Source organism: Pantherophis guttatus, chromosome 15 (assembly GCF_059756535.1).
Source record: "Pantherophis guttatus breed Tessera chromosome 15, ASM5975653v1, whole genome shotgun sequence".
NCBI lineage: Eukaryota > Metazoa > Chordata > Lepidosauria > Squamata > Colubridae > Pantherophis > Pantherophis guttatus.
This window is the reverse complement of record NC_142077.1, coordinates 14,122,361-14,140,718: the sequence shown is the minus strand read 5'-3', so window position 1 is coordinate 14,140,718 and position 18,358 is coordinate 14,122,361. Positions and strand designations below refer to the sequence as shown.

General features: G+C 42.2%; 2 protein-coding genes and 1 long non-coding RNA gene across 7 annotated transcripts; 2 read left to right on the top strand and 1 right to left on the bottom strand.

Moving 5' to 3' along the window:
• Positions 1–2,407: 2,407 nt before the first annotated feature.
• On the bottom strand, positions 2,408–14,065 carry LOC132712503 (uncharacterized). The gene is made up of 2 exons (XR_015730078.1): positions 13,673–14,065; positions 2,408–6,738 (listed from the first exon to the last, which is right to left on the bottom strand). It is a non-coding gene; the product is annotated as an uncharacterized LOC132712503 (long non-coding RNA).
• LOC148111949 (uncharacterized) lies at positions 4,397–6,779 on the top strand. Its single transcript, XM_087879358.1, has 4 exons — positions 4,397–4,497; positions 4,688–4,966; positions 5,138–5,344; positions 5,659–6,779. Exons 2-4 carry the CDS (start codon positions 4,881–4,883, stop codon positions 5,693–5,695), a joined length of 330 nt encoding a protein of 109 aa, XP_087735484.1. The 5' UTR covers positions 4,397–4,497; positions 4,688–4,880; the 3' UTR covers positions 5,696–6,779.
• LOC148111948 (uncharacterized) lies at positions 9,124–18,318 on the top strand. Of its 5 annotated transcripts, none has more exons than XM_087879357.1 (7): positions 9,124–9,376; positions 15,017–15,063; positions 15,232–15,312; positions 15,668–15,723; positions 16,793–16,903; positions 17,406–17,519; positions 17,647–18,318. In XM_087879357.1, exons 1-7 carry the CDS (start codon positions 9,322–9,324, stop codon positions 17,702–17,704), a joined length of 522 nt encoding a protein of 173 aa, XP_087735483.1. In that variant the 5' UTR covers positions 9,124–9,321; the 3' UTR covers positions 17,705–18,318. The 5 variants fall into 5 exon arrangements, 4 of the variants coding, with proteins under 4 accessions (XP_087735483.1, XP_087735482.1, XP_087735481.1 ...); XM_087879356.1 differs by having other exon boundaries at positions 15,229–15,312; XM_087879355.1 differs by lacking the exon at positions 9,124–9,376 and adding an exon at positions 9,810–10,100.
• Positions 18,319–18,358: the final 40 nt, after the last annotated feature.

Sequence of the window (18,358 nt, the reverse complement as noted above, 5' to 3'; positions counted from 1 at the left end):
TAGAATATCTTCTCCAGGGAATGTATTGCTTGCATTTCAGGCCTTTTCTGATTAATCTCAACATGAACATAATGGGGTAAAATATTGAGAATATGGAGAAAAGCAGCTCTTGAATTCCATGGAAAAGATATGATTGCATCTATTGCTCACCCACCACCACCCACCACTCACTTTACCAGAGGGAGAAAAACACACACAAACCTGTGGGACTTTGTAGGTGCCTCCTAATGTTGACGCCTGGATGGAGATGTCCCTGTCAGCTGCATCAAGAAGAGCCAGGAGGCTCTCCTTCCTTCCACAGCCGTAGTTGGGGACATTGGCTTCTCCAGTGGAGAGCATGTCCAGCAAGGCATCTGAAGTTTGGAAAGTGCTAAAATAGTTGTCGTGGATGTTGTAGCCCAGTGTGAGATTGTGCAAGAGATGGGAATTCTTGTTGACCATTTGAATGGCGAAAATGAATCATAAGCCATGTGAAAAACCATAAACATTCCTATTGGAAAAACATGTTATTATAATCAAAAGCAACAATAAATAATGTTTTAATATATAATCCTCTACAAGCCTACAGAGCCTTAAACCAACATTGATCCAAAAGCAATGATCAGTTACACAAATATGGAAATTGGCTGAGTTACAGCAACTACAACTGATTCCACCACTACTATAAATTCATTATTCAAATGATAAATTAAGGATTGAAGTGAGAGAGGAAAATAATCTGCACCCCTTTCAGCTTTTTTTCAGACCCATTTTTGGATTTGAGTCTCTTTCACAAAATCAGACAAAAGAGAGAAGCCATGGAAATCAAAATCATTCAGGAAATTAGACATATTCCCCAATATGTCTGAGCTCAACAGACAGAGCTCTGTAATTTAACACCAGCTGTCTGCAATTAAAGTAAGATCGAATCTCGCCAGGCTCAAGGTTGACTCAGCCTTCCATCCTTTCTAAGGTAGGTAAAATGAGGACCCAGTTTGTGGGGGCAATAAGCTGACTTTGCATAAATATACAAAAGTATGAAGGCTATTGCTTAACGCATTGTAAGCCACCCTGAATCTCCAGAGAAGGGCGGCATATAAATCAAATAATAAAAAAAAAAGGAATGAATGAAAAATAAAAAACAGAAAAGAAGAAGAGTGTTAGAATGGAGGAACTGCAACTCCATCACCCTGAATGACTTACGGATCATGGAAAACAAACTGAAGAGAAGGAGCCACGTTAAAAAGCAACTTTATATGCAATATTTCATTTCCAGTGGTGATTATACTAATGAGATGGTCTCCTGGGCTGTAATAGCTCTTTGGTTGTTTTCCATCCTCCTGTTTGAAATTCAGCGGGCATTTCATTCTCAGCTTCCCAGAGACTGGATGGGACAAAAGCAGCATCAGAAGCAGAAGCAGGAAGTCCATAATTCATGGCGTGAATCAATATATCTGTTTCCTGTTTCTAAAGAAGAATTAGAAGAATTTAAAGGACTCTCACAAGGTGGAACATCCAGATGCTTTTCTGATTGAAACACAGAGAAACACTCAGCTTCACCTGGAAAGGAGGGAGACGTACATTCAAGAGCAGACTCTGCCTGTCCCAAAACTCCATATTTCTCTGCCCAAAGTCTCCCCTGGAGGATTCGGCCAAACAGCAGAGCTGAAACTTTTACCATAATTCTCCCTCTCAGGAGGGATCCCTGGATAATTCAATTAGTTCTTGGACTCAAAAATTGTTGGGCATTTCTCTGGAGGGAAATGAAAGGGAAATAATCTCCATGTGTTTCATAATAACAGGGTCAGAGATGGAATTAAATCGGTCATCTAGAATTGAGAGGTTTGGGAGCTCCTTGACTGAAACTGGCCCTGGAGGTAATACATGGCACCTGTGGCTGAAGAAAGAAAAAAAACTGATATTTTTTTGCATAGTGATGAAAGACAAAACTCTGGAGGGCAATTAATTCACAGATCTGAAATAGCTGCCAGCTGAGTTGGAACCAAAATTTACTTTATTTTGAAAACTAATGCTCAAGAGCATTGCACAAAAGGGCTGATGCAATAGTGTGGCCAGACTCCTAGAACAAAATCAACCTTAGTGAGAAACTAGTTTCTAGAACTTTGCAGAGTAAAAAAAAAATGAGATAGAGAGAGAGAGAGAGAGAGAGAGACAGAGAGACAGAGAGACACAGAGAGAGAGACAGACATTAGAAAAAAACAAGTGAAAAGAGACGGAGAAATCAAGGCTGCCTCTCACCCCATGTGGGAAGGGGAGGGAGGGAGGGAGGGAAGGAGAGGTCAGGACCCTCGTGTTGCAGATGGAAAGCTGATCTTCAAAATCCAACTTCCATCTTCAGATACCTGTGTAAGGTCCCAAAATACACTTGAGTCACCAGAATGCCAAAGAGAGAGACTCAAGACGAGGCTTGCAAAAAAAAGCAGATTTTATTTATGGCCAAAAACAAAATACTGGGTGGAACTATATCCAGAACATACAGATACAATGCATGCGAGGAGATAGCCACACCTTGGGGAAGGTATGGCATCTTTTTATACCCTCAGAGACGTCAGCTTAGTACCCAATTCTGGCCTCCTAATTTAGGTTTGTGTTGCCCTGCAAGGGGGAATAGAAACTTCCCAATTAGTCATCCTTGAGCATTTCTTTGTTTACTCAATTGGCCACTTTGGCCCCCTGGCTCTGGAAAGCAGGAGTTTATCCAGATCAAACATAAATTAGGGCTGAGGTGTAAATCATCCCTTTGTTGATGGCTGTAGTTTCAACTGAGATACGTACCATGCTTTTAGATAGATTGATATGAGTTCAGGTCAAATGGCAGGGACATACGTTTGACAAATACCAGATACATTACAGAGGCCTAATAACAATATGTTTGTAACAGGAGATACAAATAGAAAGGAATAATATGTATGATACAAATACAAAGGCATATATGTATTACAGGAACCTAATGGTTACAGAATCTAGTATACCAGTATATCATATTCTAGTATTATTTATTATATCCTTATTATTGTTTCCCTTTCACTATCTTTGGATTTCTGAATGAAAATGTTCATGTTAGGACTTTCCCTTCTAGGTGCCAATCATTATTATAATATGGCAGCTTTCTCAGCACATGTCATAAGACGTTGGCTGGGCTGTCCTGGCTCATTTTAAATTGCTACACTGCAGAAATGGCTGGAAATTTCTTTTACAGAATCAATAAGAAACTCCACCGGAGAAACAGAGGTAGGAGACAATTAAAAAGACAGAGTTATTATCTACTTAAGTTTAGCAGCAAGTGTGAAGAGATTAGATGCCAGAAATATCAGCTGGCACCTAAGATTTGGGAATAAAGAGCCCAGATAAAGCTGCTGGTGTAAGAATGAATGACAATAAGTTTGTGTTTTTAAAGTCTATTTTTTCCCAGTGGTACCAGAAGAGCAGCTGGACTTTGGCCTCTGGAGACACATGGACGTATGTACTATATAGTTACAACCAATATATAGGACATAAACCATGAAAGTAAACATGGCTCTTTTGGGTGAGGGGGATTAACTGGGCTTGAGGGTTTTCCTTGTGCTCAGGCCCAACTTCCTTATGATCTCCATGGCTTTTCAGCAGAAGACTTCACGGGCTGGCCAGTTGCTCCCAATCCAGCAAGGGCATCCCTCTCAGCGGTCCATCACTCCGCCCCCCCGTCCCCCTCAGGTAAGCAGTCTAAATCTTCTGGGGAATGTTTTGAGTGCCCATTACTAAGTACGACAAATGATCATTTTATTATATGAAGGAATCAGGCTGAGAGATCAATTCTCTCCCATAACAAATAACCTTTTCTTTTAAGCAGGAGAGGCTAGCTGCAGGGAGCTGGAGGAGAGGCAGAGGAGGTGAGAAAGGGCCAGGTATTTTGAGGGAGTTTTCATTTTAAACAAGTTGGATGGTTGGAGTGAAAACCTGAGGGGGCTAATTTCGCTCTTGTCTTCCTCTTTTACAGAATAAATATTTTGGAACAACAGCTGCAGTTCGAGAGAGAGGAGTACAAGAGCCTCCTCTGCAGAGTTCTGCAGCACGCTGGGGAGAAACGGGAGCTCCTCACGGAGATTAAAACTCTCCAAGAACAGCTGGAGAAATGAGAAATATTTAGAAGGGAATCCTTCCTTCCTTGCTTCCATGAATCGATGCGTTGGAGGAAGAGGTAGAACGAGAAAGAAAGGAATATAAAAGCTTCCTCTGAAGGGTTCTGCAGCAAGCTGGGGAGAAACAGGAGCTCCTCACGGAAAACAAAAGACTGAAGGAACAACTGGACAGGTGAGAAATATTTAGTATCACCTATCATCTATCATGAGAGGGCTAATTTCTGCTTTTCATCATTTACAGGAATTCAAAAATGTTTGAAGAAATGGTAAAAGAAAGAGTCCAACTTAAAGAAGAAATCAAAGAATTAAAATTGAAGAACTGGAAGTTGAGCGAGGAGAAGGCGACCATCCTGCGGAATTTCAGGGAGAGGCTGAGGAGGTGAGAAGCAGGTAGACAGCAGCCCTGGCTGAGGGAGGGAGAGGACCAGGATTCCTTGAAGCCGCTTGGTTGAACCATGATTCCAGGGTGAAGAACCTACTCTATAAGGGATGGAGGGATAGAGGAAAATTAGAATGGGGAGGCCACATTTGACCACTTACGACAAAATCTCCCTTTCTCCTTCTTCCAGAGGCAGAGACCGACCACCATGCTGAAGGGGCTGAAACATCAGGAGGAGGACTTGGAAAATCTGCTGAGGATCCCAAGATGGCCAGAAACATCTGCCAGGAGCTTCAAGTACAGGGAGCCTCCTCCTCCCCTCCCCCTCTTCCTCCCCCTCCCCCTCCTTTCCCTCCTCGCCCCTTCCTCCTCACCAAGGAGAAATGATTCTCTGTCTCAGCCACATCCAGCTATCCCTGAAAAGTGCAGGACAACAGAAGAACGTGGTCTCCTCGCTCAACTTCCATAGGTTGTTATTGCTTTTTCTTGTTATTTTTCAGTTATTAATACAGTTGTCATTGTTATTATCATCATTATTGTCATTGTTGTTATTTCATTAGTCCTGGAACTGACCAGACTTGAATGACCAGAGTGTCCAACAGTGGCTCATGTCTGCATTCTTGTCTTATCACTTCACAAGTGTGCAGCAGGAGGCCCCAAACACTGGGAGCTCCAGAACAAATCTTCTGGAATCTTCTTCTGAAATCAGGAATTCAAAAATGTTTGAGGAGATGGTTGAGGAACGAGTGGAGCTAAAAGATGAAATAAAAGAACTCAGATTGAAGAACCAGAATTTGAGCAAGGAGAAGGCAACAATCCTGCAGAATTTCAGGGAGAGGCTGAGAAGGTGAGAAATATGGAGATAGCAGCCCTGACTGAGGGAGGGAGAGGACCAGGATTCCTTGAAGCAGCTTAGAAAGAAATGAGATCTCATCCAGCCACTCCTGGAATCATGAAATGGACGCAGGGATTGATGACAAATCCACCCATTTCCTCCATTTAAATTCAAAGGTTAATTTTTTTCATCAGCCTACATAAAATAACATTAGGATTCCAGGATGAAGAATCTACCCTATAAGAGATGGAGGAATAGATGAAAATTAGAATGGGGAGGCCACATTGGAACCCTTACTACTAAATCTCCCCTTCTCATTCTTCCAGAGCCAGAGACTCCATCGCTCACCAACCGCCATGTTGAAGGGGCTGGAACATCCCATGGGGAAGGAGAGGACCAGGAGGAGGACTTGAAGAACTAGGAAAAGCTCCCGAGGAATCCCAAAATGGATTGAAACATCTATTGTACTACAAACACCCCTACATTTCTAAAATAAAGTTCCAAAAGAAGGAGAAAACTTACGAATGTCTGGCTCCTGACACTTTTAGTCCTATGTGTATAAAGCTAGGTCTACTATGAGGAGCTCCTGAAGGAAAATTTCCAGCCTGTGGAAAACAACGCAGGACTCTGGAGGGAGCTGGAGGAGAAACAGGAGGTGAGAAATTTTCTGACAGCATCCCTGACTTTCATTGTTGGTCCAAATTTATCTCTAACCTTGTGATTTTTCTAGAGAGAAAGAACTGAGGAAGAACCTCTGCAGGTGAGTGATGTACAGAGACCAGCTGGTACCACTTAATAGTACAGAGTCCAAAAGAAACACAAGGGCGGACATTAGAACACTGGAAGACAAGAGAGAAACTCTTGAAGACGTGAAACCTTTGATGCTGCCGTATAAACCGGAGAAGGAATGGCTGAAAGCTTCTGGGGAGAATCTCAAAGCCAAGAAAGCCCCACAGAGGCTTCTCCTCAGCCATCCAGAGACTCCCTGGCAGGAAGACTCTTCTGGCATCCCTGGTCAACCTTCCAAAGGAAGGTCCTGGAGCCTCCAGAGGGGTTGGCTGGATGTATCCATAATTCTTCTCCAAGAAAAAGGAGCAGAAACACCTCATTGAAATGTGCAGAAATGGAGGGAAGCATCTGTTCAAGCCATTCAAGATCGACAGACGTCTATGGTGGAGATCCACACTCCATGCCTTGAGGTGATCTTCCTTCTGAGGGGATCCTTTGATGGAAAGTGAGGGTTCTCCTCTTCCTTTTTCCTCCCATCGAGCACTGAAATGGCTTCTCCTCTTGCCTTTTTGGCTGCTGTTCCTCAGGCCTTTGAGGTCCCAATGGAGCTGGATATGACTCTCCTTCCAGGTCACGTCAGACATCAGATTTGGCTCTGAATCATTCTCATCCACTCCCTGATAAAAATAAAGAAAAGCCCATTAAAATGCAAGAATGAGAGATCCGTCTATGTAAATGGTGTGTTTGTAGCATTGGGTTCCTGCACGGGGGATGGGGTTGGACTAGATGACCATGAAGGTGCCTTTCAAAGCTTACATTCTATGATTCTCTGAATGCCTGCAGTACAGGTAGTCCTTGACTTATGACCATTCATTTAGTAACGGTTGAAAGTTATGACAAAGCTGAGAAACGCAACTTAGAAGGCAGATCCTCACAGTGTCCCTGTTTAGGCCTGGAGACTGAACCATAGGAAGAACAGCTGCAGGTTTTGGGTCTGGCTAGTCTGAAGAAAAGAAGAATTAGGGGTGATGTGATAGCAGTATTTCAATATCTGGGAGGCTGCCACAAAGAAGACGGGGTCAAATTATTCTCCAGAGCACCAGAGGGCAGGACAAGAAACAACGGATGGAAACTGAACAAAGAGGGAAGCAGCCTGGAATTAAGGAGAAACTTCCTAACAGAGAGGACAATTGACCTGTGGAACTGCCTGCCTCCAGAAGTTGTGGCTGCTTCATCCCTGAAGGTTTTTAAGAAGAAACTAGACAGCCACTTTTTCTGAGATCATTTAGGTTCTCCTGCTTGAGCAGAGGGCTGGACTAGAAGACCTCCAAGGTCCCTTCCAGCTTCTATTCTATTCTATTCTATTCTATTCTATTCTATTCTATTCTATTCTATTCTATTCTATTCTATTCTATTCTGGAGGTGGAGGCCTCAGACACAGCCGGTCCCCCATTTTCTGGGCTGCTCTCTCATCAGCCCCCAGGAAGATCAAGACCGTTAAGACAGGACGACCCCTGAGAATTTTATGAGTTGGTACATTCCAATGACTCTCTGACTACCCAGAATCCCCCTGTCCAAGTGGTTCAGACTGAAGCAGCAGCAAAAACCCTCAGCTAATAAAAAAGTAAACACCGTTGCCATGACTACATCTCCAGGCATCCACCTTCAGATTATCAAAGAGAATAGAATTAGAATTAGAATAGAATAGAAAATGCGGAATAGAATAGAATAGAATAGAATAGAATAGAATAGAATAGAATAGAATAGAAAATATGGAATAGAATAGAATAGAATAGAATAGAATAGAATAGAATAGAATAGAATAGAATAGAAAATATGGACTAAAATAGAATAGAATAGAATAGAATAGAATAGAATAGAATAGAATAGAATAGAATAGAATAGAATAGAATAGAATAGAATAGAATAGAATAGAATAGAAAATATGGACTAGAATAGAATAGAATAAAATAGAATAGAAAATGCGGAATAGAATAGAATAGAATAGAATAGAATAGAATAGAATAGAATAGAATAGAATAGAATAGAATAGAATAGAATAGAATAGAATAACAGAGTTGGAAGGAATAGAATGGAATAGAATAGAATAGGAATAATAGAAAAGTAAATACAGAATAGGATAGGACAGGATAACTTTATTGTCACTTTAAATGTACACTAATCAGCATACATTAAAATGGAATTTTGTTGCATAGAGCTCTCAGAGGGCTGCCACCGCCAATATACACTACATAATCATGACGAAATAAATAAATAAATAAATAAAATTATGTATATATATCCACATACACACCTATATTATCTGACACAGAGAAACATCACAGTCTCGTTCGGATGTGTACATGTACCTGGTGAGAAAAAGGCATCCTGAGTTTCCCAGGCGGAGGGCATCGGGAGTAAAGCCCCTACAGAATCGGGGAGTCCTGCTGGAAATCCTTGGAAACCCCCTCCCAGAGGGGAGCCAGAGTGGGTGGGTGGGGTCTCCAAGAATGCTTCGATATCGATATCTAATTTATATTGTAAGCCTCCCTGAGTCTCCGGAGAAGGGCAGCACATAAATCGAACAAATAAATATACAACCTCTTTGGCCACTTTGGTCATTAAGTGAGTCCGGCTTCTCCCGTTGACTTGGATTGTCAGAGGCTGGCTGGGAAAGTTGGCTGGGAAACCTCTGGACCACAAAGACTTTGGAATCCGATCTTTCCATAAATGATGGACCGGACCGGATCTCTCCTTCCCAGCTGCCCCGCCTGCCTCCAATGTCCCACCTCACCAAATAAATCTCCAAGGAAATTAAGTGAAGCGAGTCCGTTTTATGAGAGGAGTGGGCTAGAGGATCCAGGAGGGAAAGGGGGGAAGGAGGGGAGCGGGTGGACTGAGAGGGAGATGAATGATCCACTTGATCCCTTTAACCTTGGAGAGAGAGATTGAAAGGCCCTCTCTTCGGTCATAATATTACAATATTAGCACTTAGCGGAACATTCTGTGGGCTCCGTTCTCCTGGGAGCCTTGGGGGGCCTCCCCTCCATCTTTCACCCCCCCATTTCCTCTTTTCCTTCCAGACCTCTCGGGGTCTCTCTGTCAGCGCGTGTGAGGCTCCCTATGGAAAGGTCCACCGTTGCTGGAGGGGGCAGCCTGGCATCTGCCCACAGCTGGATCAGAGACGATGACATCACAGCACGTGTCATAAGACCTTGGCCGGCTGTCCTGCCTCATTCTCAACTGCTACCACTGCAGGGATGGCAGGAAATTTCTTTTATCGTTTCCAGAAAAAGGTCCAGCGGAGAAATAAAGGTAGGATACAATCAGTGGTGGGATTCAGAAAATTTAACAAATGGTTCTGTGCCCTAATGACCATTTTAAGTATAAAAAACGTTTCTTAAGTCTTATTTTGGGGGAATGTCTTACTTTAGAGCAGGTGGGGGGTGGGGCCTGTGGATAATGAGAAGGAAGGAAGGAAGGAAGGAAGGAAGGAAGGAAGGAAGGAAGGAAGGAAGGAAAGACAGACAGACAGACAGACAGACAGAAAGAAAGAAAGAAAGAAAGAAAGAAAGAAAGAAAGAGAAAGAAAGAAAGAAAGAAAGAAAGAAAGAAAGAAAGAAAGAAAGAAAGAAAGAAAGAAAGAAAGAAAGAAAGAGGGAGGGAGGGAGGGAGGGAGGGAGGGAGATTCCGACAGAATTGGGGTTGAAATCAGAAGGGGCTGATCAGGGATGGGTTCTAAATTTTTTTACTACCGGTTCCCTGGGCGTGGCTTATTTTGTGGGTGTGGCTTGATGGTCATGTGACAATTCTTTAGGATTTAGCAGAGGCTTTTAACTGGTAGACCAGTAGCCCAGCCCAGACCCCCTTTGGATCAACCTGCAGCCCCCCCTGCCTCCTCAGGTGGTGGAGCGGGTGGGGGGGATGCTTTTCAAGAAGTCACAAGGAGGGCTGAGAGCTAAGATTTGGTCCAGAACCAACCCCAACAGGAAGGTCTCTTATTTGCTCCTTGTACTCCTTGGCTTTGCATTTTTAACAGGTAATAAATTAAATTTCTGATGATGCAAAAGTAGCTCATAACTCACCTTTCTAGACAGCTCTTCTCATGTCTAAAAGCAAGATACTCTTCTCCATCTTTTCTCTGAAGGACCATTTAATCCAGAGCCTTTTAATTCCAGAAGTCCAAGTTTAAAGAATGGACTTCTGGAATTAAAGCTCCATTTTTTAGCTAAAACTTAATTCACACCTGTTAGTTTTGCTTGAGCAGTGTGAACAATTGACAGTGTGAAAGCAGGGGTGGGTTCTAAATTTTTTTTACTACCGGTTCTGTGGGCGTGGCTTATTTTGTGGACGTGGTCATGTGACTGGGTGGGCGTGGCTTGTGGTCATGTGACCAGGTGGCCATGGCTCTGTGTATAGGGACTACTCAGAGAGCTGAAAAAAGTCATTTCTGACAGGTCCTCACACTTTTGACCAGTCTTCTCGCTTATGACTGGTCATCATTTATGCCCATTGTAGCATTCTTAACAACCATGTCACTCATTTCACAACTGCTTCTCTTCACCATGGTGACAAGATAGGGCAAAAACGTAAAATGTGAGGACAATCGTAAGTTCGAGGACTGGTCAAAAGTGTGAGGACCAGTGAAAAATAACTTTTTCAGCCCTCTGAGTAGTCCATATGCACAAAAGGACTACCCAGAGGGCTGAAAAAAGTGATTTCTGACAGGTCCTCGCACTTTTGACCAATCTTCGCACTTATGATTGGTCATCATTTATGCCCATTGTAGCATTCTTAACAACCGTGTCACTCATTTCACAACTGCTTCTCTTCACTATGGTGACAAGATAGGGCAAAAACATAACATGTAAGGACAGTTGTAAGTTCGAGGACTGGTCAAAAGTGCAAGGACCAGTCAAAAATAACTTTTTCAGCCCTCTGATTAGTCCATATGCACAAAAGAATACAGCAATAGAGAGGGATGAAGGAAGGAGAAGAGAGAGGGATGAAGGAAGGATTGCTGTACAATAAAAAAGATGAAATGGAAGAAAGGCAACCCCAAACAAATATAAAGATATTAAGATAAAGAATGAATTGTTAAACTTTAAAGAATAAAAGAGAACAAATATGAATAAATAGCAATAATTAGAAACACACATACAAACATACAATGTATTTTCTTTGAACAGAGTGTTTGGCCGGTTCACAAATTTAAACAGTGTTTAGTCATTTCAATTAAATTTACAATTTCTATATTTCCTTTTTGCCATATTTATTCCTCATCTATTTTTTAAAAAACCAATATTACCCTTCATCCTCATCTCTAATCTTAACCAAATTCAATTTTTCCCTTCTATTCTATATTATACCCCTTCCCATTGTCATCTATTTTTATCTCCATCCTCACATTGGTTAATTATGTAATATTACATTGGATAGACAGAATATTCCTATAGTCACAGAGGAACAAAGAGAACGGTTGAACCAATTAATAACAGAGGAGGAGATCCTCTCAGCAATTAAACAGTTAAAAACTGGCAAGGCTCCTGGAACGGATGGATTAACATCTGTGTATTATAAATATTTACAATTGGAGATGGTTGTACCTCTTAAAGAATTATTTAATAGAATTCAATTGGGTGAAGGGGCACCACCTTCATGGAAAACAGCTGTTATTTCGTTAATTCCAAAAGAAGATCAAGATATGACATATCCCAAGAACTATAGACCCATATCATTATTGAATACAGATTATAAAATATTTGCTAAGATATTGGCAAATAGTTTAATGTTAGTAATGCAAAAAATGATTCATGTTGACCAAACTGGTTTTATACAAGGTAGACAAATGAAAAATAATGTAAGACAAATTGTTGACATATTGGAATATTTGGAAAGGAATAACCAAATCCCTGCGGTGCTTATATTTTTGGATGCGGAAAAAGCTTTTGATCGATTGGATTGGCAATTTTTATTGAGAGTGGTTAAGAGGATGCAATTTGGGAATTGCTTTATGCAGTCCATAAAAGCAATATATCAGGAAGAGACAGCTCAGATAATTGTTAATGGCAGTTTGACAGAAACTTTCAAAATTGAAAAAGGTACGAGGCAGGGATGTCCTTTATCGCCATTATTATTTATATTAACTTCAGAGTTGTTGTTAAAAAAAATACGTAACATAGATGAGATAGAGGGAATTAAAGTTAGAGACTATGAATATAAGGTACGGGCATTTGCAGATGATTTGGTTATGACCTTCACTCATCCAGTGGAATCAGCAAAGGTTTTGATGGATATAATGAAACAGTATGGTCAAGTCTCTGGGTTTAAGATAAACATTGGAAAGACAAAGATGATAGTTAAAAATATGACAACAAATCAAAAAGAGGAGTTACAAAGGGTAACGGGATGTGAAATAGTCAAAAAAGTTAAATACCTAGGAGTTTATATTGCATCTTCTAATGGTAAATTGTATAAGTATAATTATGAATCGATATGGCATAAAATACAAGCTGAAATGGATAAATGGAAAAAATTACAACTGTCCTTGTTAGGTAGAATAGCAGCTATAAAAATGAATGTTTTACTTAGGTTTTTATTCCTCTTTCAAATGATACCAATACTAAAAAAGGATGCCAACCTGGAAGAATGGCAGAAAGGTATTAATAAATTTGTATGGCAAGGTAAGAAACCAAGGATAAAATTGAAAATAATGCAGGATACACGAGAAAGAGGAGGATTGAAAATGCCAAATTTAAAACTGTATTATGAAGCAGCTGTTTTATCAGCAATTAGTGATTGGATTAATTTAACAAATGGAAGGATATTGAATATTGAAGGGCATGATTTGGTTTATGGTTGGCATGCTTATTTAGTGTATGAAAAAAGGGTGGATAGAGCATTTAAGAGTCATATACTGAGAAATGCCTTATTGCGGGTCTGGAAGAAATATCAATATAAGTTAAATGAAAAGATACCTATATGGACAGCACCCAGGCACGCAATAGAGAACACGAGCATAGAAAGTAGACATGATGTAATTATATATATAGATATTCTCAATATGCAGGGAGGTATATTAAAATTAAAACCTGTGAATGTGTTGAAAGAGGAGAAAATAATTCAAACTTGGTTTCAATATGTACAAGCCAGATGGAGAAAAGACCAGAAAATTTGTTTTATACAAAGTGATGAAAATTTAATTAAACAAATTAGAGACCAAAGTCCAATGCATATAAAAAGATTGTATAATATACTGATAGAGATGGACTCGGAAACAGAGCTAGTTAAGGACTGTATGATAAAATGGGCGCAGAATTTTGAACAGCCAATAATGGTGATGGAAACTTGGGAAAAAATATGGGTGACAAATGTGAAATTTACTAAAGCGCAAAATTTAAGGGAGAACTTTTATAAAATGTTTTATAGATGGCATCTAGATCCAAAAAAGTTATCTCGTATGTATCCGAATGTACAACCAAAATGTTGGGGATGTTATTGTGAGGATGCCACTTATTTCCATATTTGGTGGACATGTAAAAAGGCTAAAGCGTTTTGGATAAAAATTTGGTGGATTTTACAAAATATTCTTAAAAAGAGGTTGAAATTTACGTCACAGCTGTTTCTGCTGGATATAGTTACGGCTTCCGTGAGTCATATCGTCACCACTACCAGCTCGGCGGAACTGGGCCCAACCGGGAGGAACCCACCACCGCTGCAGATCCTCTCCACCTCTTCCTGGATTAGCGGAGGGCTTCCTGTCACTTCCCATCGGATTGGGGGGTTTCTGTGACCCCCAAGTCATCCCTGGCTGTGGGGTGCACCTCCCCTCTTCTCATCCAGTGCCACCCAATCCCCAAATTCTTCCTCCGGAAGAAATCTTCCTCTGTGAAAGGAGGAGCGTCCGTCTCGGCCAGATGCTTCCAGGCCCAGAAGAGGAAGGGGGGGTCTGAATTGGGGGGAGGAAGCGTTGATCTCGGACTTTGGAGGTGGGAAGGGCCAGAACCAGCAGCAGCACCAATGGGAATTCTCCCTGCTTGAGCGTCATCGGTCTCCGGGCAGAGTCCTTGGGGGCTTCACCTGAAGGAGGAGAGCCAGTTCTGCAGAGAGAGAGAGAAGCGGAGAAAGTGGGAGGGGGGATCTTGGCCTGAAGAACTGAGCGGAACTCTCTCCTGCATTGGGTGAAGTCAAGGGAAAGTCTGCCCAGAGACTGATGATGCTAAAGGAGGGAGAATTCCCATTGGTCCCCCTGTTCTTTCTGGACCCTCCCAATTCCGAAGTTGGAGGCAGCCCCATTCTGGGCCAGGCAGCCTTTCTGCGATCCCTTCGCTTTGCGGGGAGAGGGAACCGGTGGGAAATTCCACTGCCTGAGCCAAAAGGGTCTACGGCAGGGGTGAAATGCTCCCGGTTTGGACCGGATTGCCTGATCTGGTAGTGATGGAGGCGGGTGGTTCGGAGAACTGGTAGCAAAAATCCCTGCCCCCCCCCACATGCCCAACTGAACCATGCGATCCTCAGAGGCTTTTTTTCTTTTAAATGCCTCTGACGATCCAAGCTGAGTTGCCTGATCCTCAGAGGCATTTAAAAGAAAAAAAGCCTCTGACGATCAGGCAACTCAGCTGGGATCGTCAGAGCCTTTTGAAAGGATTTTTTACAACCACTTTGCCGAAGAGGTTGTAGAAAAAATGGTTTTAAAAGTTTTTTAAAAATCGCCACGCCCACCCAATCACATTACCCCACCACCATCAAGCCACGCCCACAGAACTGGTAGTAACAAATTTTAGATTTCACCCCTGGTCTACGGGATCTTGAGACAGATCGTTTTCTCAGGGGTTGGGGGGGACCCTCAGGAGGGGAAGGGCCAGGGGGGGGCAGGCGAGGGAGGCCAGGAGGCGGGGCCAGGTCGAGGCAATGTCAATAAGTTTCTGTTTTTAAAGCAGTCTATTTGTTTTCCAGTGGTTCCAGAGGAGCAGCCCGTCCTGTGGAAACGGGGACCGACGGAGGTATGTCGTATTTATTTCTTTAATTGTTTGTTAACATGTACCCAATGGGACCCAAACCCTGGAAGTCAAAATGGCTCTTTTGGGTGAGGGGGCCTGGATTAACCGGGCTTGAGGGTTTTTCCTGGGCTCAGGCCCAACGTCCTCATGGTCTCCGTTGCTTTTCAGCAGACGAATTCACGGGCCGGGAACCTGCCCCCTATCAAGGAAGGTCCTCCCCCTCAGCGGTCCTTTACCACCCGCCCCCCCAAGGTAAGCAGTCTAAATCTTCTGGGGCAGGGGTGGGTTCTAATTTTTTTTACTCCCGGTTCTGTGGGTGTGGCTTATTTTGTGGGTGTGGCTTGGTGGGGGGTTAATGTGACTGGGTGGGCGTGGCCACCTTTTTTTTAAACTTTTAAAAGCATTTTTTCTACAACCTTAAGAGGTTGCAGGAAAAAAAATGCTTTGAAAAGCCTCTGATGATCAGGCAACTCAGCTGGGATCGCCAGAGGCTTTTAAAGGCATTTTTTCCCCTACAACCTCTTCGGCTGAAGAGCTTGTAGGAAAACTGCTTTTCAAAGCCTCTGACGATATATATATTTCACGGCTGTTATTTTAACTTTTCCAGGCTCCTGCAACATCTGGGGGGCGACCGCTGAGGAATCCGAGGGAGAAGAGTGGCACGTAAGTCTACATTTTACCTAAAGAATATAAAATATAACATTTATTTTTTAAAGGAATCCTTTGTTGAAACACCTTTGGATTTTATGAGCGCATCTAGTCTTTTGGCCTTAGAGCCGATCTTCCTTCAAAAGGGCTCCAAAATTGGAACATTGGGCGCTATCTAACAAAATGAAATTCAAGGGTGAAAAAAGTGAGGTTCTACATTTAGCCAAGAAAAACAAAATGCACAGGGACAGTATATGGGGCACCTCGCTCAACAGGAGTAACTCTCAGAGGGATCTTGGAGTCCTAGTGGACAACCGTTTAAACAGGAGCCAGGCGTGTGCAGCAGCTGCCAAAAAAAGCCAACCCAGTTCCAGGCTGCATCAATCAAGACCACGTGAAGTGTTGATGCCACTTTTTAAGGCCTTGGTAAGGCCACACTTGGAATATGGCATCCAGTTTTGGTCTCCACGATGTAAAAAGGATGTGGAGACTCTAGAAAGAGTGCAGAGAAGAGCAACGAAGACGATGAGGGGACTGGAGGCTAAAACATAATGGATTTTTCACATATTTAATGACTACTATTTAACATCAGTTGTTTCCCTTCAAAGATTTCAGTTTGTTTTTTGACTTGAATTGTACATCTTATATGTTATGTTAAAGGAGGAAGTACTCTGAAGGGATTTATCTTGGTCTGATTTTTTATTTTACATTTCCAAAACCTGGCCTTTTAATAGGGGTGTGTAGACTTTCTTTGCTAAATACTGAAGTAAAAACTTAAGTAATCCAACTCTTATAAACAACTCTTATCAACACATTAAACCTTAATATTTAAGTCACTAACCAAATCCCTTAAGACTACCCTGGAGGTGTATCTAAAGTCCCTCAAACTGTACCCATTGGCCATTTTTACGGAGCCTTTCTAAAAGACCCAATAAATGGTGAAAGGATTGTTAGTAGAAATACAAGACTGAATTTATACACTGACACAAACATAAAGGTATTTTTAATATTTTTCAATGGAAGAAAATGTTTGATGAGTAAAAAAATTAAGGGTCTAATTTCTCTCTGGTTTTCCTATTTACAGCAACAGAAAGCAGAAGTCGTTCTCCCTGAATGAGGAGCTCCTGAGTCAAAATGCCCAGCTTTCGGAGAAGAACGCAGAACTCTGCAGGGAGGTGGAGGAGAAACTGCGGAGGTGAGAAACCCTGACTTTCTCTTCCAGGATTTCCTCTTCAATTCTCCTTAGCTCCCTACCCCGGACACACATTACACAACGTTCTGCGTTGAATTACGTTGCCTGGATGGGTGGGAGACATCATGAATCTCTTGACAGGGACTTTTCCTGGCCAAATCCTCTGAATTTAGGAGGTCCCTGCTTTGATCTCCTCCTCTGCTGCTCACTGACCTCAGTTCTCGGCTCCCCCTCGGCTCTCACCAGTTCAGTCTTCTCCCCCTTCTGTCCCCATTAGAAAGTTTAGAAATTGTTTTGAATTTTCTGGTATGAAAGCCAAAAAATAAAAAAAAAGGTTTTAAGATCTGAAGATTCCTTTATGGCAAAACTCAAGTAATTAAAAGGTAAGGCTGGGTAAAACAAAGGAAGTGCCAGGCGTTTTAGTTAGTTTTAATTTTAAAAGGGTTTGATGATTCAAGGGAAGACCTGAGGGGGCTCATTTCCCTCTTGTCTTCCTATTTTACAGAATCCAGATGTTGGAACTCCGAAACCTCCATCTCCACTGCAGGGTTCTGACGGAAGCTGGAGTGAAGCAGGAGCTCCTCAGGGAGAACGAAGAGCTGCGGGAACAACTGGAGAGGTAAGAAATACCGTGTTTCCCCGAAAATACGACCTTCCCCGCAAACAGTTGTTGTTGTGGCTAAGCTAGTAAGTAAGAACCTTTGGCTGCTTCTCCGCATTGACCTCTCCACGTCTCCTTCTTCCAGAGAGAAACAATGGAGGGAGCGTTTCCTGGGAGAGAGAGAACGGCGGGAATCCCAGTAAGATCCGGGAGGAGATCTCGCAGGATCAAAAGAGATCTGAGGCAGCCTCCAAGGACCTCTAAGACCTTCAAGTAGCTCCTCCTCCTATTCCTCCTCCTCCCCTCCCCCTCCGGGACACATTCTCTGTCTCCACCACATCCTGGCAACACCAAAAAGCCTCTGAGAACCAGGCAAAAAGTGCACCCTATTTTTTCCATGACTTTTGGAGGTTCTGTACAGGATCATGGACCCCACTTCCAGAGGGTTTGTAGGCCCTAGGAGACCCTCCCTCATTTTTCTGCTGCTGGATAACTTGTAAGAAGGTGCAAAGAAGAAAGAACTGAAGGACTGAAGAGGAAATGCTTTTGTAAAGTCGATTTGATCCTTTGAAATTTATTTTGTAATGTAAATAGAGATCTGGATTTGGAATACCCCTCAAGATCTTTTTTTAATTCCTTCAATTCTGCTATTGGTTCCTGCTTTTTAATGTGCCTCGGTGTTGATTTTAATTCTAAGAGATTTGAGGGTTTTTTAGTTGTTAATTCTTGGGGGCATAAACTGTCAGTATTTTAATTTTTCTTGTTCTCTTTAATGCTTTTGGCATGTGACCGTAATAAATGTTGAGTTTAATTGAATTGAATTGAATTGAATTGAGTTGAGTTGAATTGAATTGAAT